Genomic DNA, 24,237 nt, shown 5'->3' on the forward strand with positions numbered 1-24,237 from the left:
TTTCATTAGGATCTTCTCTAAAGTCATGTCCTGAAGAACTAAATAGACTAAAATAGGTCATATGTTTGTGACTGAAAAGGCATGCATTATACTTTATTATATCCATTAGAATCGAAGCCTTTATGCTTAACTTTGTATGATTTATTGTTATTGCTATAGTTAATAATATGGCTCTTTGTTTGTATTGCTTAAAATGATGTGTCTTGAGTGTTTAAGTCTAAACCTGTGTAGACAGAATAAACACCAAGCAGAGACAGAACGAGCGTTGTCACAAGCCAACCACATTGTGTTTTATTGGGTGCTTCAGTAATACAAGTGCACAACAAACCACTCTGTAATTGCAGAGGTGGCGGGTAGCCAGTAAATATACAAGTCCTGCCTCTTTCACGGGCAGACCTATACATTTGTGGTCTGCCTCCAAAGCCTTTGAAAAAATACATACAGTACAAACAAAATCAGTGGGGAGTCGAAAAAGCTTTGACTTTTTTTTTTCTTCCATTGATGCAATTCCTCCTGATTCATGCAGGTAACATACTGTTGACAGAAATACAAAATGAAAACTTTAAATGCGCCAGGAAAAAACTAAAACGAAAGTAGTAAAAGCATATAATCTGTATGTTTTGTTCCAGGTGCCACTAAGAAAACAGATACATATGTATAGCTGAAGGACGACGTGTAATGATAGGTATATTTTTTTTGTTTCTTAATACAATACTTCCAACATTCTGATGTTGAAAAATAAAAATGCCAATCTACTCTTTGTATAAAAAAGAAGCTTTCAAGTCAACAAGGAACAAAAGACAGTTCTTTACACAGAAAAAAGGTAGATAAAAGGTTCAGGAGGGAGGAGGAGGAGGGGCAGGGCAAGGTATATCGTTGCACTTAGTGGGTGTGCTTTGACAGACCGGGGAAGAGAGAGTGAGAGAAGAGAGAGAAGAGAGAGTGAGAGAGGTAGAGAGAGGTACAGTGAGAGAGGGCAAGGGTGTTTGAGGGAGCGAATGGCTGGCATGTAGCAGCCTATGTAGCATATCTCTTGGTCCACTGCTTGGCTATTCTGTCATGTTCCGTTCTGTTGGTCAGGTACTGTGTGGCGATGCTCCCCACCAAAGGGTCCGCTGCAGAGAGGGAAAGGGATCAAGACAAAGAGACAGGAGAGAGAAAATAACAGGTTATGTTCCAAATTGATGCTCTTTTGCATGCAATTTTACCTATTGAACTATTTCTGGTGTGATTTTTTTCAATCTTTATCTTAGTTTTGGAGTAGACTACCAAAAATGTATTGTACACATTTTTTAGTATACAATACAAAAAATAGTAAATATAATATTTCTCCAAATAAAACAGCATGTGTATAAGCTCATTAGCTTTAAATCGTGTGCAATTTTATTTATAATAAATAGCTGGGTATGCGCCAATGATGAATGGAACCAGGCTGAAACATCTTATTCTAAACACCAATAAATATCATTATTGATCAACCACACATGTGACATGCGTGTGACATGTCAAAAGGAGACATTAAATGAAGGCTAAAACTGTAATTCACCATGTTCTAATGACCTGGAAGAAATGTTCAAATGATTACACGTCACCAAATGTGATGAACTGAACTATCGCTTTGATAGAGCTTCTGGACACTGTTGGCACAGCCCATACAAAAAGATAGAGAATCTCCATCACAAAACGCACTGCTGGTGTATAGGGCGGGATGATAAATCAATATTAATATCTATTGCGATAAAAATCTGCCGCTACAACGGGGATATTTTTCGATACATTTAACAGCATCGATTACTGACTCCACCCTGAGTCGTCGCAATGTGTTAAAGCAGAATACAACACGCTACATCAGTGGGTGAAGACGAACATCCACACAGCGACCCACAAACAAACTGAGGGAGTGCCCCTTTTGGAAATCCCAGTACTCTGAGCACCGTTCAGGTCATTTTGTTTGCAAAATGAGTGCCCCTCACTGGGGCTAGTTGATGCATGTTTGCAGCCCCTCCAACTCACGGTGACACCTGAGTGGTCATACTACTGCTCAGAAGAAAATGACAGAGTAAACAGAGTGAGAGGAAACGAAAGGATGACGAAATTGTACCCAAGAAAGGTCATACCACTTTAGATATTTGGAAAGGGTTCAGCTACCATAAGTATGAGCTCAGACTGGGTATTGGGTGCAGAATATGTCTGCGACCAGTCCTCAGCAGAATAGGAAACACCACCAACCTCTTCCACCGTCTCAAAAGGAAGCACCCCACAGAGCACTCTTGACAGAGCACTATGGTTCCAGCAGGAACAAACCCTAAATAATCTTCGAACATTAATAATATTATAAAATATATACTGCGATGATAATTAATATCGGTCAATATAAAAAAAACATATCGTTATGTGATTCTTGGCCATACCGGGCAGCCCTACTGTTGAACATAGCAGGCAAAAGGTATTCCCCTTACTTTACCGATTTATATGAAGTTTAAGTGCTGGCATAACATTCAAGGTTTACTAACGTACCTAATTAAATAATCCTACATCATCAATCAGGAAACCCTTTCAAATGAAAACCCAACCCACCCAACCCCTGCCTTTAAAAGTGCTTTCTGTTTATTTTATAATACTCTGGGACAGGGCAGCTGGCATCCCTGTGAGGAGGAGGCTGCACAACGTGAACCAGCTCAGCTCTGAATCGTGTGTAAGAATCTCCAGCGAGGGCACCACAGACTGAGGGTCCGGCCTTGGGGGGGGCCTAGCAGGGGGTCGGTGGCTCTTACCTGGGTTACAGTCTGTGAGCAGGGAGCAGATGGACAGCAGGACCTTGGAGATGGTGAGGGCGGGGCTCCAGTTGTCCTTCAAGATGTCCAGACAGATCACCCCCTGGCTGTTGATGTTGCAGTGGTAGATCCTGGTGCGAAACGTCACCTGCACAACAAGGATCCAGGTTTAATTCGCAGAGCACCGAGGATCAGGTCAACTGAGGCACTAGACATCATCAGGAAGGTGTGGGGTACGGAACGTTAATCAAGGCTTCACACATGTGTAAAAGCCTTTATTTCTGAATCATTAATACGCTCACCCAAATATCTACGGTCTCTATGTAGGCATCAGAGAACAAGACACCAAACCTCAACCAGACACATATCTGGAAAATAATTTACTGTCTTGGATGAAAGCGTCTGCTGATTGACTAAATAGTAAGTCAAGACAAAAAATACCAGATATCTTTTTTTTCATCATCAGCTTTTCTTCAACAGACGAACTTCAAGTCAGGAACACACAAAATGTTCTAATACAAGTAGTGTTGCTTGCACATGAGGGAAAGATATGAGACGCTTTCTTGGTCGGTATGAAACCAGATCATTTACATTCAAATTAGATGTCAAAAGGTCTGAGATACCAATACGATTATGATTTTATCTAGCTTTATATATCCTTATCAGCCTCATTCTTAGGTCTACTTCACACCCTGGCCCCCACGACGCAGCCCCACAGTATCCTGAGACAGCCTTGAGCTGTTTTCAACCGTTTATAACGCCTGGTCGTCCATCTGAAGTCTGCTAAACCCACCTGGTCCGTCAACACAGCTATCTGAGCCCACTCTTAAATACATGGAGAAATACTTCGATAATAACGGTTTTCTGGGGATAAGGGAGATTCTGGGATTGGGTTCAAATGTTTCTTAAATCGGTTGATGTAATTATCGCTGGTTACCAGATTCTAGAGAGGGACATTTCTGATGTAGAAAGGCGGCAGGCTTTGAGGGATTTTTATTCAAACGTTTGTCTTTAGTGATCTATTGCTGGTTATGCTTACATTTATATTGGAACCAGACCGAAAAAAGATTACTGAAGGGAAAAAAATCATTCTAATTATATTAAATATGAAATAGACAGAAAATACCACTGATGCACCACTAGAGGGCAGCAATCGTAATAAAGCCTTTTATCACTGTAATGAATAATGAATAGTGAATAGTGCTTGTGAGAGCTAGACAGTGCTGGAGCACTAGAGCAAGAGATGAGAGAGCAAGAGTGTGCCTTTGGGCGAATTAGCAATTTGATTTACAAGCAGAGTGACACCAACACCGTCATTGACCAAACAGTTTAGCCAACCTTGCTGTCCACCCCCACCTCTCTAGAAGCTGGACATCTGTCCCATCCCTCTTCCCAATACCCGGGCCCAACATCTGTCCCCCCCCCCCTTGCACCCCAACATCTGGAAGCCACCTGACCTGCCTGACCCTCCACAGGAAACGTGTAATGGACCTTTCGGAGTGCTGGACGCTATAAATAACCATGCCATGGCACAAAGCCCACCCCTCCTCCCCCGCCCTCCTTACTTCTCCTCCCCCCATCCTCCTTACCCCGTTCTCCTCTGCCAGCACCTCCACCCGCCTGTTCCTCACCCCTTCCTCCTCCTCCCTCCCAGATCCCCGTTGCTAAACACACGCCCATGGTGAGCCAGCCACGAGGAGCGGGCGGGGGGGTGGGAGGAGGAGGCGGTGCAGAGGAGAGAAAGCCGCTGTAGGACTGACTGCTTCCAGTCAGCCCAGGGAGCAGCAGTGGTTGCACAGGCCCATTGTGCACCGGAGCTCTGGGCCTGGCCATGGAGGGGGTGTTGGATCTGGATCACAGTGTGTATGTGTGTGTGATGGGAAGGGAGCTGTAAGGGAAGGGGAATGGGGGGGGGGGGGGGGGGTGGGGGGGGCGGGGAGACTACAGCCCTCCGGCTAAAGAAGCAGGCCGAAAGCTTTTGGGCTTCTTTGATTCTGCTGTCAAACCGGGAGGGAGCAGGGGTGAGTGCAAGAGAGAGAGAGAAAGAGAGAGCGAGAGAGAAAGAGAGCGAGAGAGTGAGAAAACAAGAGCTGGAGAGTGTCTGAGTTAGGAAAAACGTTAAAAAATGTACACAAAAAACTCAGTTGAAAGAATAATTGAGTACAGAGTGGGACAAAGGAGGATCCACCTCGACACATTGAGTTGTCAGTGTCAGCATCCGATCAAATGGCCTGAAATATGCTGGGGCGAACACGGAAGAAAGTAAACCGTTTTTTTATAATAACAGAATCTGAACTAGGTTCATGCATGACAACAATTTATGATCGATATAAACAAGAAGGAAGTACAAGCAGATATAGATGAACACGCAGTCACAGACATTATGATAATAAATAATCATAATATTGTATATATGTTTGGATGTTCAATACACCAGGTCTACTATATGCCTTTGACTTCTTTTTATTTATTTTTATTGTATTTATTTACTACTATTTAGTCATTTCAGTGGACACTTTTACCCAAAGCCTGCCATGGAGTCATTGAGCAACGCACTTTAATATTGCATCGTTCGTGGCTTTGTGGCCTTGGTCGCTCAGACACCTGCTGCCGATTCATCGCCGTGAGTGACGAGTGACTGTATCGTGTGCGGTCAAAAGCCTGTGTGTGGCAGCTGTTTCGACTTCCTTAAGGCTCACCTCCAAGGGTTTTGAAGGGTTAATGTGCACTCACCTTGGGGGGCTTGAAAGGGTAGTCTGGCGTGAAGGCGATGTCCAGGAAGAAGACTCCTCCCTCGTACACGGAGCCCGGGGGGCCCAGGATGGTGGAGCGCCACTCATAGATGTTGTCTCCTTTGGGCCCGGCACTGAGGGAAACACAGAGGGACACGAGACATTGAGATGTGTCCATCAGCCCGGTGCAGCCCCCCCTCACCATCACACAGACCTCACTCAAACCGCCTGTGAGTGGGAACCAGATGCTGTGTTCTGACAAGATAATGACGGTAGATTGCTTGACCCCAGGGGGGTACCCTGGCAGCTGAGGCTCAGGAGGCATGAGCATGATTGTCTCTACAAGAGGAGAGGGGCTTGCTCAGAAACCTGAAGCAGGCAAGTGTCTGGTGTAGCCGTTGAGCAAGGCAGTAGTACAGTATCGTCTTTTAACAAGGTGGTTGTGACCTTGGGTGGTTTGACGTTGCTGTGCATTGCACTGGACTAAATAAAGTCCTGTTTATTTCCATAAGGATTATATAGCCATCTAGTCATTATTTTTTAGATTGCCTTGAAGCCACCTGTGGAGATACTTTAGATTCAGGCACCAGACAATATTTTGTGCAGTAAAACAAGCAACACTTTCTCATCAGCCTGGTTAAAAAGCAGATAAACATTTCTCTCGGTAAACGGATATCCGAACGGATACAAATGTAAGGAAACAAGGCATGTGAGCGTGCATCTATATTTTTGATAGGTATGTTCTTTCTCGAATGTTTCTGCGGCCTACCGAGCGACCCACTTGGTCCTCTGCTGCGACCCACTTATGGCTCGCGACCCGCCACTTGAAAACCGCTGACCTAGATCATCTCCACGGCGTCTCCCAAAATACAGACATCTTCAAACGCGAAGCCCCCTTTATCTGCACACCAAGAGGCGGCGGAGCACAGTGCGACAGCTCCACAGCGGCGGACCACGGGGCCTCCTCCTCGAGAAGCCCACTCATCCTTCCTGACCAGCGTCTGGGCTGCACAGCGCAGGACTGAAGGTCACATCTGTTCCATAGGTCGGGTAATTAATGCCCCTTCCATATTAAGACCTCTTTCCCTCCCTCCCCCGTCGGCGCTGGGCGCAGCAGGACTCCCGAGCTGGCAGGGGGCCAGGGGAGAGCCTGGGAGCGGGTCCAGATCACGGGGTCTAGTTCAGGGCACTCCACCTCCCACCCCCTCCCGAATTTCATGTAATTGCCGTCCATGACCTCAACCACACACACACACACACACACACACACACACACACACACACACACACACACACACACACACACACACACACACACACACACACACACACACACATATATAAATGGTGTGGTTAATTGTCATTACAAATCTTGCAGTCCTTTGTGGAAATTGCGTAGTCAGTCATCACCAGTACAAATTGTGTGGTGCACAGTAGAAATTTAGAGGTCCTTTGTGAATATTGGGTGGCGAGTCTTCAGTACAAATAGTTTAGTGCACTCAATCAGGAGTGCCGTCAGTCCAAATTGTGTAGAGTCATCAGTACAAATTGTGTTGCGAGTTCTCAGTACCAATTGGCTAGTGTTGTCACTACAAATTGTGTAATGCTCACTGGAAATTGTGCAGTGCAAATTGTGTCGGCCATAAAACATATTGCTTAGCCCTTTTGCGAGGGCCAAGGAAAATATGAAACGTTAGTGTTCAATAAAATGTCATTATGCTCAAATGCTGTTTAAACGGGATACAGCATTTGTGAAATGTGTTTCGATGTGTGTTAAAAGCACATGTCTCAATTGAATCAGCATAGTGGATAAGCAAAAGACCATGCGTGTCTGAAACCCATGAGCAAATTCCAATTGTTTTTTTATAGAAATTAATAGAATCTGTATTTTATTCAAGAAGGTGGCTGGAAGGAATGTTTTGTCTAGTTTTTTTTTCACTGACAAAAAAGAGAAATCTTTACCAAGAGAAGATAATTTAAATATTGACATCTTTCCGAACATTAGGATCCGTAGTTCCCATTACTAATCAATTTCAATTCTTTAAATCTTCAGTACAGTTCAGTAGTGTGTTGGCTAGTGGTAGGAAAATTATGATTTAATCCGATTCTCTTTGTGTTGCAGCCTGTGAGATATTTCACAGTATATTATCAGGCTGAACGAATCAATAATCACAATCAGGACATCAAAATGGAAATCTCCACTGAACCGAAAAATATCAGTGCAAGGGGAAACTGTGATTCAGACCATGGAGCACTTCTTGCAGGCTTTGATCCAACCACACACCAGCACTTAACACACAACCTGATAATCAGCCAGAGATGCTACAGCGAGAGGAGCAGGTTCCAGCAGGAGGGCGTCTCAAGCGTGCCAGCCCAACACACACCCTTACAGTGGCAGCACACTGAACACACTATGCATGAGTCAACACACACACACACACACACACACACACACACACACTTCCCCTTTGCCACTTGGTTACACTAAAGCCGCCCTTAATTAACACTTTATGATCGAGATCTCCCTCCCTCTTTCACTCCCTCTCCCTCTGTCTAGCTCGCTCCCCCTCTCCATGAATCTCCCTCTCCAACCCTCTCTCTCCCTCCCTCTACCGATCTCAGTTTCTCTCCATCGCTCAGGATTTAACTGAGAGACTCCGCAGTCTTTCAAATCTCTTAATCTTGGCCGCTAGTGTTTTCAGGGCACAAGAGCAAATCTAAGAGGATTTTCTTCAGGCTATGTGGAGAAACATCAAAAATAACATTATTATAACGGGGAGGGGGGCTACATCATCTGTTACTGAGGTGTTATGAAGATAATAGACCCATGTTGGCCAATGGTTTACTCTGTGAAGCCAAGGTGTTGAGCAGTGACTTCCTGGTCTAAAGGATTTCACAGTCAGGGCATTAGTTTTACGCCTAGGTATTACGCACAGTGTAGTGTTCAGGCATTATGTAACAAAAAACCCATCCATATGGATCTGAGCCGTTTCCCATTCAGCCTGTGAACCCCGACATCAGACCGCACTCATATTCCCCGGTCAACCGCGCAGCGGGAGTAACTCCTGAAGATACTCGCCATGCAAAGCGCTGCACTGACGACGAGGCTAAGAGGGGGAGATATTGTTCTTTCTAAAGGCTTGGCATATCAATCCAGGCGCTCAGCAACACTCCTTACCCCCCAGTCTGCATAAGACCCAGGCTGTGCTAGAGATGAGCGGGCAGGGTAACCCCCTTAGCTTAGCGCATGCTGGCCACTGGGAGACCCTTTGACAACCGCACCTTTAAGAACACCTAGGGGGAGAGGAGGGGGAGGTACACAGAGCTGGACTGCCTCCTCATCCAAATGCAAGAATATATTTAAATAAGACTGTTTGCATTTAACATGCATGAATTAAGAACGAGATAGTAATGTATATCCCGTTTTAATTGTTATTACTGTCCTACTGCAATTCCTTCTTCGTACTTATCTTCAACCACCATCACCACCTCTGCATGCAGCTCATCCAACTCCACCTCATTCTCAACCTTAGGGTACGACTACATGAGATGCAGAGGAAAAGTTGACTCCGCCCCTCTCCATTGTTTGCCTATAGGCGATGCTGCGCTGAATGTTCCGTAAGGGGAGGGGCCTGCGCCCGGCCCCACGGCGCAGAGCTGTGGCGGGGACTGGCTTTGAAGTCTAAATAATTTCTACTCTGACCGGGCAAGTCGCACGAGGTAATGCGCAATCACGGTCCAAAAATAATAATCTATGAAGCTCCCCCTCCACCCTCCTTCCAGCAGTTTGCTCCATGCATTGCTGGAGAAGCTTAAGTCCTACAGGTTCTACCCCACCTGCGGGGTGTGAAGTAGTGCTAGACAGAGGAGACAAGACGGCAAATCCTCCTGTTACAAGAGCAGACTCCACTGGGGATTCGGATTAGCTGCTGATGGTGGTTAACCATCGTATGCTCATTTGAGTCACGGTGATTCGCAACTGCAGAGTCATCCCATACGTCTTATTTGTATAAGCCATGAGAACGGTATATATTCAGTGTAAAACCTGGATACAGCTTTCATATCATGGCAGTGTATTAAGTGGTTATTAGCCAGCCGAGAGAGACCTGTTACAGCTGGCAGCTGTCTCACCATCACCACCTCTGCATGCAGCTCATCCAACTACACCTCATTCTCAACCTTAGGGTACGACTACATGAGATGCAGAGGAAAAGTTGACTCCGCCCCTCTCCATTGTTTGCCTATAGGCGATGCTGCGCTGAATGTTCCGTAAGGGGAGGGGCCTGCGCCCGGCCCCACGGCGCAGAGCTGTGGCGGGGACTGGCTTTGAAGTCTAAATAATTTCTACTCTGACCGGGCAAGTCGCACGAGGTAATGCGCAATCACGGTCCAAAAATAATAATCTATGAAGCTCCCCCTCCACCCTCCTTCCAGCAGTTTGCTCCATGCATTGCTGGAGAAGCTTAAGTCCTACAGGTTCTACCCCACCTGCGGGGTGTGAAGTAGTGCTAGACACAGGAGACAAGACGGCAAATCCTCCTGTTACAAGAGCAGACTCCACTGGGGATTCGGATTAGGTGCTGATGGTGGTTAACCATCGTATGCTCATTTGAGTCACGGTGATTCGCAACTGCAGAGTCATCCCATACGTCTTATTTGTATAAGCCATGAGAACGGTATATATTCAGTGTAAAACCTGGATACAGCTTTCATATCATGGCAGTGTATTAAGTGGTTATTAGCCAGCCGAGAGAGACCTGTTACAGCTGGCAGCTGTCTTGTGAAGATTTTCCAACGTCAGACAGGCCATAATACTTTCAAAGAACCATTGCATCAGCAGGGCCTGCCAAACACTGACCTATTCAAGGAGCGTGAAAAAAAAACACACCAATTTTAAGAGCGATCTCCAGCAGCAGTAAAGTGGCCAATAACAGCCCTGGCGGGAACCGTATCTGTTCCCAGAGTTTCCCATTACCACAGTATTATTCACAGTATATCTCAGGAGCCACAACATTGCTGCAACCTTACCAATGGCCGTGGGCTCAGTTCCGAAGGCTGAGCCATTTCCCTGGTGAAGCACGTGTGAACATAAGACTCCCATTGGTGTCTTTATCAAAATGTTACCATCAGTGAATATGAGCTCGGACTAGCAAACCCTGAATCATCCCGACACCCACACTAGAAACTGCCATGCTACAATTAGCACGATGGTGCCACTAACACCTACCCCCACAGAACAGGATGCTCTATATATCTAGCCAAGGAAAAAGACAGTTTCCACCCTCAGACACACACACACACACAAACGAACAAACCGAGCGCCCCCTGGGGCGTGAGACATTGTTGAACAGTGACGCTGATAGCGTCGTCCTGTTTTTGTGAGGACTCCCAGTATCTGTGGTAAACTCTTTGTATATGTGGTTAAAGACATGTCTGTGAGGACCCTCTGTATCTGTGGCATCCTCCATGCGTTTGTGAGGACATTCTATATTTGTGTTATCCTCAATGTGTTTGTGAGGACCCTCTGTATGTGTGTTATACTTGATACGTTTGTGAGGGCGCTCTGTATCTGTGTTATCCTCAAAGCGTTTGTGAGGACTCTGCATGTCTGGTATCCTAGATGCGTCCGAGAGGACTCTGTGCCGATTCACCGGTATCTAGGGCCTTGTTTTAGGGCTATGGGAGACATTAGAGCGGGGGGGTCCGTGAGAATCCTGCTCCGAGCCCCCCTCCACAGAGATTACTGCATGTGTGGGAACCCACTTAGGGCTCTGCAGCCGCCCTTGCATCAAGCCCCATTTATGCCTGCTCGCATGTACAGACACACACGGGCAGTGTGGATTTTAATAGTGTGTGTTATCATTTGTGGTGTGAAATGCTTAAGCTACACCATGATGTGTATTTAAAAGAGATTGCCGACACATTTCCTCTTGAAGATAAAACCAGCAGAAGTAGTCGAGCGCTGCGCCGATGCAGACAGACAATATAATAGAGCATCAGTATCAAGGAGAACGGTCAGAAGGTAGCCATTAGCATTAATTAGCGTTTGCGGTGTCTGCTACCGGTGATTGCTTCTGCCATTGATCTCCTTACAGGCTGGGCAAACACCAGCGTGACTAAGTACACAGGAGACCAGACGCTTAAAATGAAAATAAATAGAAGAGCTAGTCGGCTGGGGGCGGACGACAAGAGTGAGCGAGAGAGAAAGAGGTGGTGAAAGAAAGTGAGCAACGAGAAAAGGAGAGAAACGGGTAGTGAAAAAGTAAGGAGATGAGGGATATTGCGATGCTAGGAGAGCGATTGAGAGATATTGTGATTGCAAGGAGAGATAGTGATTGAAAGAAGCGGGAAGATCTTTAGCCTTCACCGGATCCCCTCATTTATCCTCCACCTCCCCCTCCTCCTCCTCCTCCTCCTCCTCAGCCCTGATTCCTCACTTCCTGTTACCGCTCCAAGGAGACCGGGGAGAAGGGACGAACATTTCCATATAGATTGAGTGACCTTTCCCCGCTGTAACACAGTAGAACGCCCCCACCGTGCACTGCTTCATCATCTGTAAAACCTTATTTTCCCCCTCACAAAAGGCCACTGTGCAGATTGGTGCCAACTTCGTGCTAACCTTTATCTTGCTGGACGACCGCCCAACGATCCCTCACCTGTCCCGTCGCTATAACGTTACCCTGGAATCACTCTTTCAAGACGACACGACAGCGAATTAAGGTGGAAGATGTCCCAGAGTGATCACGCCTCGTCGCTTGGCCCGGCGAGGACGAGAGAAAGTTAGCATTGGGTTTAAGGTTCAAAGACTGTATTAGTATTTGTATCTGTATGATCTGATTGGACAACCCATGGACAGCCAACATTGACATGCAGCATGTTTTCAGATGCTTCGTGTCCACGTATTTCTGAGCTGGGACATACAGCCGCTGTCTCCCCGTTTCCACACAGACAGGGCAGACTCTGAATTTTATGTCTATTTCAAGGAGTACATATAACATTATTGTTACTACTTCTACAAACGAGTTTTATTCATGGTAGAAATTATTCATCAGCAAGAATTTTGGATTACTTATTCAGTATTGTCACCTCTATAAATGAGACTTTTAAATGGGCCTCTGTCGTCTGAGCAGGTCAGAATAAACTGAAACACAGCTTGTTCCTTTCCATTCCGTCCTTAATAAAAGCTAAGAGCCAGTTACTCCAGCGGTTATTTGGTCATAAATTATAGCAGGCAAAGGTTACACCTCCCATTCATTCAGCTCTTTGTGAATCTTTTATAAATTAAAAAAAGGTTAAAGCCAATACAGACAATACTGGTATTTTAAGTTCACAGCACTTTGGTCTCCCGTTTTAGTTTTGCATACCAAATATAATCTAAAAGACTGAATATCTGGAGAGCCAACAACAGAATTACCGACAAAATAATACATATTTCAATAGAAGCGATTTAAGATAATTTTCCCTCATATTGAATTTGTCAACTCTGTAATTAACATTAATTAAATTAATTTTGATTTACATGCTCCAAGATCTTATTTCATGAATAGATTTGGCAAAACACCTCCCCAAAACAAAATCTAATCACCAAGTCATTACTTGGGCATTTTAAATTCCTCAAAAATTCCTCCAGGTATAAATAAAATGTTTAAAACCACACCACTCCAAATATATCTGAAGTCCGACAGCAGATCGTTACAAGTACAGCACAGCCTATTTAAAAGGCAAATGCTAAATAAATATGATTCAGAGGTTGTGATGCCTTGCGTAAATAAAGTCATTATTAACGTTATTTGCCGTTCTGCTTCATTTCCCCTCAGCCACTTTCCTTAGTTTTTCCCCCCTCATGTGGTAATGACACATTCATACAGCCACACTGGTCCAATCAGCTCTTTTACTGTGGCTATCAGTGCAGTGACTCTAATGAAGCAATACTCTGCCTCCCTGACTGTGAGACAGAGCCCCAAGACCAATTACTGTGCAGCTCAACAACAGTACCCCCTTCCTCTCCTCCAACTCTCCAGCCCTCTTCGTCTCAAATGACATGCTTTGATTTTAATCCAACCTTTTATTGTTCATGTGTACAACGAACACCGTAATTACCATCTGGATGGTTTCAACGGCAACCACCACTTTTCCGCAAAGGAGAAAAATGGTGGAATGTGTGTAGCGAACAAACGCTGTTTGATTCCTGTGAAAAAGTGAATCAGTCTATTTGGGGGGGGGGGGGGGTGGGGGGGTTGATGGGAACTGAGAATGAGTATACAGTTTGGGAACCTACTATTACTATATAGTTATTTAGCAGATGCCTTTATCCACTTCAACTTGCAGTGCATTTTAGAAACATTATTAAGGAGCAGGCGGGGGCATCTTAAGCTCTACAATGCCAACTGGTTGACGTCGGACATTCAGGATCAAAATCAGAACTGCCCCCTAACCATCCTCAGTTGTTTTGTTTCATGGTAGTTGTTTGTTTTGGTATTTTCTCACCGGGCTGTAAGAGCCTGGTTTTACAGCGCTGTATATAAAATGTGGGATCTGCTTGATGTCCTCAGTGTTGTATTCTTATTCAGCGAGAAGCCTCACGCCCGGTAGAGACTTTGATGGTGTAAGGACCCCTCCTCCTTCTCACTCTCTCCCTCCCTGTTTTTGCACACTCTTTTGCTTCTGATCGCATGCCTGCAGTAAGAGCCTTATGCAGCACAAATGTTTGCCTCTGGCTACAAATGAATAATGCAGAGCGTGTAACATTAGCATAACACACAGGCATCGCATACATTCTCCACACAACAACATGAGTCATTCAAACATCACTTTATTCCATAGTGTGTGTGTGTATGTGTATGTGTATGTGTGTGTGTGTGTGTGCAACAGACAATGTGAAGAATCTTAAGTTTCTGATGAATGGCAAACTTCAAAAGCCACAAGACATTTAAAAAAAACATTTCTAAGAAAGGGAGGAAGGGAGAAATCGAACAGCAGAAAGGAAAGACCTTTCGTTACATTCGAGTACACAGTACACGGATAGTGTTTTAGAAAGCTGTCAAAACCAAGTTCGCTGAAAAAGTTGCAAAAAATACTGCAACACTCAGAAAAAGATCCCTACTCAGTTTTCACTGCCATCTTTCAAGTACATTTTTGTACTCAGGAGAACGACACAACCATGATTGAAGAACATGGTTGAGTAGCTAGGACTCCCTGATTTACCCCCCCCCAACCTCAACCTATGGGCAGTCATTCTGCCCCTAATGGCCAAAGGTCTCCCCACCCCCAGAGGTCATTGATGTGAAAAAGTGGTTCCATAACCCCACAGAGCATGGTACATCATTAGTCTAGCAGCCTGCACCATAACATCAGTCCTTAAGTTTAGCACAAGGATAAGATTATGGGAAAATCCAAACAGTCCAGAGAAAAGAAGGAGTGCCCCCTAGGATTTGATTTATTGGGCGTCATTCATTTGAGTGTTTATAAAATGGACATTATGAGGTCACTCAGACGGCAGGTATGTCTTTGCAGCAAGTGAAAAGCTCTAAAGAAAGGGCCATTATGTGTATGACTGTAGATGGAAATACATCAAGTTTTGAGATTGGTTTCCCCACTAAAGACATAATAGAAGCTTAAGAGCCCTTGTTTATTTTAGCATTTGAGGTATTCGTGTGCATGCCAAAGATTCCTCTGTTTGCTTTGCTGGTCGCCCACAGATTATCACGTCTGATGCGCTCAAAGTCTTAAAGTGCTTCCGTAGAACTGCTGTAATACCAGCTTCTATGTTGCCGTTTCATACCCAGTTTCTCCAGGAACACATTAATAACCCCAATGCTTGCAGGGAAAAGGGCCTTGTGAAAGAGGACATTGAGAATCCAATGGCTTGCATGAATCACCCGAGCTATGTTCGCTGTCCAACTAAACGCTGCAGTGAAAAACACTAAATAGCAGATGAACATATATCCACGTTGAAAGTCTGGAACAAGAGCAGCTGTTTCTCTACTGAATTCAGACTTCCTTAAGGAAGGAGTTAAGGAAGTTCTAACCCTGGTTAGAACTTAGGGTCTGGAATTTTGGGTTGTATGAGGAATTCTGATTCCAGTGTTTTCTTTGGCAGAACAAACAGTAGCAATATAGCAGAGTGGTTCAACATCGCTTCATCTCGAGAATTGGATTCACATCAGATGTTCACAAAGAGCTGCAAACAAACAATATTTGTTTATTTGTAAACAAACAATATTTGTTTGTTTGTAACCATTCATTAACCAACCATTCATTATTACAATTACAGAGGTACAGCCCAGTGTTTTTGATAGATTTCCATCAACTTTGGTATTAAACTTGGTATTTATTATTCAGTGTTTGATGACATAGATGTTTGATCTGTGCAACGATGAAATAAGTCCATATTGAGATGATGACGCTTTGATTGAAGTGCATCCCTCCCACAAATTCGTGATTGACAGTTGACTGCATTCATGAAATCCTTTTTCCCTCCCAGTCAACCAAGTGATCCACCAGGCTCATGTTCACATCACAGCGATCGTGAGCAATAACCCAATGGTCTTATCTCCAGTAACCGCAAGTCCTTCCTCAGCAATTATAACCAATGGCATGATGGCCTGCCCATGTTTACCATCGAGAAGAATGTTCTCCACGCTGAAGCGCCACGAGCATTCTGGCAGCATCTACCCCCCCCCCCACACACACACACACACACACACACACACACGAGAGCCTCTCGCCCGTTACCACCCCCCCAGACCGTAACCCTCCTCCCTCCGCCTCCTCATGCATATGGATGGTTCCCCCTGCTGTGTTTAATGGCAACGCTGTGAAAAATGATGCTAGGCATGTCACTCACACACTGAATTCCCCAGGGGCCACGGCATGAGGGCCATGAAGACCCAGATCCCATGCCCGGGAAGACCCCAAGAGGTTCAGAACCAACTGTCGACGGGGGGCAGGATAAATGGGAGGCTGGACTCTGGCAGGGACCCTGTGATACAGCAGAGATTTGTATTCATGTCCTACTATTGACCGCAATGTGGTCGATTTGTCGACACTTATCCAAAGTGGCTTACAGGGAATTCAGACATGTCATAGTATTTCACCCTAAAGCTACTTTGCCATTTTATCTTTACTTTGGACATGCATCAATTGGAAAGATCTCAAATTCGGATTGCATGCTGAAAGAGGAATGAGAAGCATAGCCCCCGTTAATATGGGGGGGGGGGTGTCCATCTTACCATCTCCGTACCATCGGCTACAAGTCATACATCTTAGGCACTACACTGTCCTTTCCCTGAGGATACGGCCACATCAAACAAAAACACCAGGTGGCCGTCTTGTGTAACCACCTTCCCCTTTCTGGTTTTAATGATGTCATCGGGGAAGGACTCTGTTTCAGACATTTTAAGGTTATGACATCACGCTGGGTGGTCTTCCAGAAAGAGGGCCCTAGGGAGGCAATTAGCGGTAGGATCAGGGTGTCTTATTCTCCGTTTCTAGTTCAACAGGAACATCACTTGTGTTCAAATGGTCAATATATTTGAATACGGCCTGTGTCTGTTGATCATGTGGATACCAGTGAGCGGAACAGGGGAAATACACTTGAAATGCCTGCACCACCTGTAAAAGTGAGCCACATACAACAGTGGAATGGATGGGTCATGGAGAGAGTCTATACATTTTTACATACAGGAAAAGATTACCTGGAGACATTTAAAGCAGCTTGTAGGACAGAGAGCTTGACAATCCAACAGGCAGAAAGGGTAAAGACAGAGAACAAACAAAGGGAGCCCATTCAATCTTCAATCATCCATATTCCTTCAAGAATACCATAGCTGTTGTTGCCTTTCTATGGTCCTTTAATCCATTTCTTTCAATCAATGTGATAATATTTGAAGTGTATTCCAACTGGTCTAGACCTGCTCTGTGGAGACATGGAGGTCTGTTTCTGAAGATGTGTGTGTATTAACGGCGTTATCCACACACACACACACACACACACACACACACACACACACACACACACACACACACACACACACACACACACACACACACACACACACACACACACACACACACACACACACACACACACGAGTACCGTTTCAGAATACTTTATGGGGAAAGTGTTTTCTGCATTCAAACAGAGAACCCTGCCCTGCATTGCCTGGGGTGCAGGCGCCGGATTCGTCAGCATGACATGTTAATAGAGAATCACAGCTTCACGCTTCAGGGAAAGAGTTCTTACAGTTCCAAGATATCGATCTCATCCGTCATGAGTCCAAGCAACTGGTAAATAAAGATGACCTCTCTCAAAGTGCGACCAATCATAGCATTTTTAGCCTAGTGTTTTTTTTGTCCTCTTTGAAATATTGCTCATATCTCTAGACTACTGTGCTTTGTTTTTCCAAAGGGCCGATACCGTCTGTCTCAAAGAGGAGGACCCCGTGGATGACATACTAAGATGAAAGCAATGGCTGTGTCGATCGTCCTTGGTTTTCAAAAGGACCCCTCTTCCTTTGATGCACGACAATTCCAAGGTACCAGGCAAACTGTCACAAGACATCCAGGGAGATGAGGCGCAGAGAGGTATTCATACACGCGGCAACATTCTCAATTGGTTTCTAAAGAACCATTTCAAATCGGTTTCTAAAGGATACCTCTTATAATAAAAACGAGAGAGTCATTCATGATGACCTAGTGTGAATGACACCTCATAAATATGTGATCCTGAAACCTTGAACTAAATCCTGACTCGTCTACCTCACAAATACTACTCAGCCATTCAAAATACTTCAATCTAGAAACCTCAGTAAGATTATATTCCTCTCCCTCAAAGACTTGTGTTCCACCTTAGAAAGACCTCAAGCATCAAAGTCTGACAAAGGCACACAAAGACACCCTCCCTGAACAGTTCACACACACACACACACACACACACACACACACACACACACACACACACACACACACACACACACACACACACAAACACACACCAGTTCCAACCAATTACTATTCAGATATTTAGCAGACACTTTTATCTAAAGACTCACAATTAAAATTCTTAAGTAGATAATTAAGGAAAAGGGGGATATGGCATCGTACTCGTAAGGAGGCAGACAGAATGGGCTGCTTACATTGGCGATTTGTTGAACAGAGTACATTTTGGCTGAGAGTCAACCCCTAACCAAAACACTATCCAGTTCTTCCAGCAGTGCAACGTTACCACCAAATAATAACAATCTCGTTCCCCATCCTGGTGCTCAACTTGGGTGGGTGGGGGCTCAACCCAGCACTCTGTGGGAGGACAGCAGTCAGTTCTGCCTGACGATAAGGTAGAGAAACCCTGCCTCTCCACTCACTGGAGCTCAGCCAAGAACTGACTGACAAGATGTATACAATGTAGTATTTATGTAGTGTGAATGTCAATCCAGAGAGATGGAGACAGATAGACAGCGAGAGAGGGAGATGGACGGGGCGGGGGGGGGGGAATGGGGAGATTAGGAGTGAGATAGAGTGCGAGTGCGTGAGAAAAAGCAAGATATAAAAAGGGCAAGATAAAAAAGATTGTGAGAGACAGAAGGAAAAATGAGGGGAAGAACAAGATAGAGTTATGGGTGGTGAGATTGAGAATAAGAAAGAGCTAGATGGCAAGAGAGGGAGACGAAAAAAGAGAAAAGGGTGAAATGGTGGGAGATGGGAGAGATTGGAAGGAAACACATCATCGTCTCCTGGCTTGGTAGCCAGAATTCACCAGGGAGAGAGAGGGAGCTATTCTACCCCACAAATCAGTGTCCATCTGGTGAATTGTACCAACAGGCCGTGACTCCATTTGTGGCGGGAATACGATGACTAACCTTTCAGCTCCCGTTCAGCCAGGACGGGCAGGCAAGCTCAAAGAATAACAACACTGGCTCCAGCCCTAAGCCTCCAGTCAACAACCAGCCTAGCAAACACACACCAAAGAAGCACATCTGGCTGATGCACAGGAACAGCAGAGATAGATTTGTATTCGTCCATTTGATATGAGTAACACTCAGATAAATACAGATCCCAAGGGAAATTGTTTCCGCTACAAGCGCTCTGAGGAAGATAATGGAACCCATTTGAGTAGCTGAAAAACTTAATATGTAACGAAAATACATATATGCATGCATAGACTCTGATCTTCCCTAATCTATTTGGATGTTGTCGAAGACCGTTATTTTATTAGGATTTGTTGCTGTCCACTGAAGTTTACAGAACAGATTAGGGGGCGGGTGATCATGATTGTTTCCCAGGCAACTCCCACCCCTGCCAAGATGGTGGCTGTGAAACGTTTCTGCCGACGATATTTTACTTTGAATGACTTGTACAAAGTAAAATAATAATAATAATAATAATAATAATAATAATAATAATAATAATAAGCCTGTGTACTCGTGCTTAAAAATGTTAGGCTACATAGTTCCTTCCACCTCCTCCTCCTCATTTTCCTCTGAGTAAGAGGGCTTCTGACTGTTCATGGTCCTTGAGGAACCATCTTCAGCTTACAGTGCAATAAAAGCAACTCAGCCTAGAGTAGAGCTCAACCGACTAGCCAAATGTGTCTTGATGCGCCACCGTTGACGGCGTCAAAACACATTTGGCTAGTCGGTGGAGATTGAGAGGGGCTGATTAAGACTAAAATAGTCTCGGGGAGTAGCGATGCCACCTCACCGGGAAAACAACCAACACATTTTGTTCAGAAAACACAGGGATCCGTGAACAACACAAAGCCAGTTTAGGAAAAAAACAGCCAGTCCTTTTAACACACATCAACTTCACAGCAAATAATAGTATCACACAAAGAGTAGCACACAACCAAATATACATCTTTCCTAAAGTACATATAGTGTAACATACATGCATAAACCTGGCATAGCAGCATCCTTTTCTCCTTTTATTCGCCTCAAAGCAGTAATTTTGGAGGCGACAATGTAACAAGAGTTGTAATCAATGAAACATTGCTATATGTTCAGCACGTGAATAAAGCACATACACACTCTCCACAAAGGCTTACCTCTGGCCTCTGTGCGTGCGTGTGCGTGCACCACGGACAATGGTTATTGTGTGCCGCAACGTGGCTGTGCTTGTTTGAGGTAGTGATGCACGAGGGACAGAACACACAAACACACAAACACACACACACACACACACACAATTACACCGCCCGACCCCCACACATGAACACACACACACTTAACACCCCTTCTAATACAACTAACACAAAGTGAAAACATCACACTTGCTTGCTTCTGTTTGTACAATAGCCTGCTTTATTTTCCGTTTCTTACAACCTTCACCCTCATGCGCTATGGGCCACACGGCCGTGACCATCTTCAAGCAGTGTCCAACTCAGCTGAACCACTTTAATCCCCCAGATTACCACTGCATCCAAACAGAAACCCTCAGCAAATAACACCAAAACAACCGACAGAGAAACAGAGAGAGAGAGGGAGATGGAGGATAAAACCAACTCTACCACCTAGAAAGCCCTTGTTAATATGCCTTGTGTGTAAGGCATATTAGGGCCTCAACTCCGACCAGGAAGATCTAACACATCTTCTGCATGGTGTCTTATAGGTGAGACGTGGTGACGCGGCAAAGAGGAACTACAAGAGAGTGAGTGGGGTCTTACCTGCAGTTTGGCGGGGGGTCGAGTGTGATCTCCGCAAGCTCCTTCTGAATCCTGGGAAACAGACAGACACAAATCAAACACGCTGCACTGTTTTGACTTTGATATTTTAAAACTCGCTTTCAATGTGGAGAGGCACTGAAGGATGATTTTTATAAGAGCTTTCAGCTGGGTTATAGATCTGTTCTCGAAACAAAGCAGCAATTAAAAAAGAGCTTGGATAGGACATGGCATTGTAAGTAATACTAAACCTTTTGTGTCTACATAGTATTATCACTGCCATGAGAACTGAGGACGGTTTGTACAGAACATTGATAATAGATTTTGTCAAGAGAGAAACTCACACCACCCCTCCTCCATGATGAAAAGATTCATTGTGAAGTAAAACCATCATCCAAATATACAAATGCCCTTTCAGCTCGCTGACAATCAGTGTGTCTAATCAGTGATTGAATTCAATTTTTTAATTCATACAAAAATATAAACTGTGCACACGAACAAGGTGGGATTCAGCCCAAGCGAGAGGGAGATTGGAGGGGACTATAAGTGTCACTAAAAAAGGAAGACGTCGGCAACATTGGTCTCTGTCAACGATAGCTAAATATACATAAAAGACACCCTGGCCTCGGCCAAGCCTTGTTAAACCGGCTGCAAAATTCTGTTGTCACCCGCATCTCTCAATTAATTACAGAGGTGTATGTGTGTCTCCATGCACGTGATAAAAGAGGTCTTTATTCATAGTTTCACAAGTTCATCCAGAGCCCGGGCGTGCCAGCAATGTGTTCTCCATAAATTACCCCCACAAATAGAGTGAGGCGTTCTTCCTAAAATAAGGCTGCCTGTCCCCCGGAATAACTCCCCAATCCCTGGCCACAGCTCGCCCCTATAGGACCCTGCGGTCCTGGACCCACCTCTTGGCACTGGTGGACAGTTTGGCGGCGGTCTTGCTGGAGATCTTGGTCTCCTTCTTCTTGGGCTGGGCCTGTTCGCGCTCCTGCTCCACCGGGAGCGACTCCCTCTGGTTCCCCTCCAGGTCAGAGCTGCCCCCGCTGGTGCTGGGGCTGTCGTCAGGTCTCTGGGCTTCACTGGACATCTTGGGCCCTTGAGGGATAGGAGAAGCATAGGAGATGATGAAGGAAAGGACGACTTTAAATGGTGTTGATAATACACATGTGACGGTGGACGTGTAGATGTAGATGAACCTTGGGCAGTTTTATCAGATCATAAGCTGTGAAAACATAAAAAATAAATTTGTCCGACCGTTGTTTGTCATCTCACGATATGAAACTGGTTGTAGACATTTATAATATAGTTTACAATAAACTGGTGTTTCACAACGACTAGTTATCGGCGACATTAATTACTGTCCCATTGTGTACGCATTTAATTATAAGGCTATTTATTTATTGATAATAAAAGAGAAATGGTCCGACGCTGTCCAGTTTTACGTCCACGTTTAGCAACTGATCGGTTACTATGATCTTCATGTAAATAGTGGTACATTTTGTGACCATTAGATCAATGTGAGTGATGTAATGACACATAATGAGCGCGCCGATAGGGATATTGTGCTTTTTAAAGTGACGGACGGTGTGTGTGTGTGTGTGTGTGTGTGTGTGTGTGTGTGTGTGTGTGTGTGTGTGTGTGTGTGTGTGTGTGACCAGGATCCCTTCAAGGGGGGCATCCATCTCCACTAATCTGCCAGGAGGAGCTCTGTCGCGGATTGTTATGTCAAGCGGACGACAAAGAGCTAAATAAACATATTGGGTAACGCATAACTGAAACCGAATAGCATATGTGAAAACCTCACGGAGATGGAGGCAGTTAATCAAACCATAAGTAGCTGCGAAACGCTCGCCTTTCCCGGGGGCGTTTCTCGATGGGGACATCAACCCGGGGATATATCTCCTCTTCAGATCGATGTATTGACTTCTCGCATTCAATACAACGTCTACGCCAGGTCATTTTGCGCGGATCCAGACCACGATCATTCAATGTTGTTTACTATTATTCGATATTATGCAAAGCAAAGACACTACTTCTGTAGCCCATCTCGAATAATACCACCGCAACGGGTTTCCCTCTGCGCCAGGGTGATCATAAACACAATAGGTCGAGGGACCCCCTGTGGAAATCGATCCGGCCACAAACGCGATACACACCATCGGGGTTTATGGGGAATCTGCATCTGCCGCGGGTATTCGAAGCCTACTGCTATTGGGTACTTAAATAGAACAGGCCTCGTCGTTATAAAGTGCAGGGAAATGCGGACAGAATGGGTTTCAACATCTGAAACACGGGTAACTAGATCCTCGTCGGAGACAGTCGACGTCCCGGATCAGACGAGCCAGTCGGAGATGTGTGTGAAAATGCTCAGCGATTCCTGAGTGTCCACATTGTGCATGGAGAGCACTGACCCTGCCTCGGCACAAAGGGAAACACGTCCCACCCACCCCCAACCCACCACCCCCCTCGCACTGGAAAATGCCACTTTCCCGGGACATTGACTTACTTTTCTAAACATCTACGAGCGCCGATGAAATGCATGCATCGATATTACCTTGAAGATGGCCGTCGATGCGGCAATCCGAGTTATAATCCCAGGTAAAAAAGTAGATATCCTTCCACGGCCGTGTGCTCGCTCTCGTGTCCTTGCTATTTAACTGGAGGTAGCGACAGAAAAGCGATTACAGAAAACAGCGCCGGACCGCCTCCACGCGCGCTCCCGCTCCACGCGCACTGCTCGTGCACGGGGACTGCATTGGAAGGGCAAGTGGACTGCTCCAACTGCTTCTTTTTTTTTTAGTGTTTAAAAAAACATGCTTTTATTTCGTAAATTATCTCGGATTTTCAGATGGGATACTACTAAATCCCCTGAACGGCTTCAATTATTGCGTTGGAAAGGCCAGACTCTGAACGATGGATCCGTCACTAAATGCCCTGCTGCTAGATTTTGCAATTTGTGACCAGGGGCCAGGGCCGTTATAAAATGATACTGCCTAATAGAGCTTTTTCTATTTAATTGCATTCAGAATGACTATTATTAAATATACTAATTATCGTTCATTGTCCAGTG

General features: G+C 45.1%; 1 protein-coding gene across 1 annotated transcript; it reads right to left on the bottom strand.

The window, feature by feature from the left end:
• Positions 1-260: 260 nt before the first annotated feature.
• On the bottom strand, positions 261-23,848 carry ube2e2 (ubiquitin-conjugating enzyme E2E 2). Its single transcript, XM_079742104.1, has 6 exons — positions 23,722-23,848; positions 22,073-22,262; positions 21,165-21,215; positions 5,508-5,640; positions 2,775-2,922; positions 261-1,115 (listed from the first exon to the last, which is right to left on the bottom strand). Exons 2-6 carry the CDS (start codon positions 22,252-22,254, stop codon positions 1,018-1,020), a joined length of 612 nt encoding a protein of 203 aa, XP_079598230.1. The 5' UTR covers positions 22,255-22,262; positions 23,722-23,848; the 3' UTR covers positions 261-1,017.
• Between the last annotated feature and the right edge of the window lie 389 nt (positions 23,849-24,237).

This window comes from Pollachius pollachius (assembly GCF_949987615.1).
Source record: "Pollachius pollachius genome assembly, chromosome: 1".
Taxonomy (NCBI): Eukaryota; Metazoa; Chordata; class Actinopteri; order Gadiformes; family Gadidae; genus Pollachius; species Pollachius pollachius.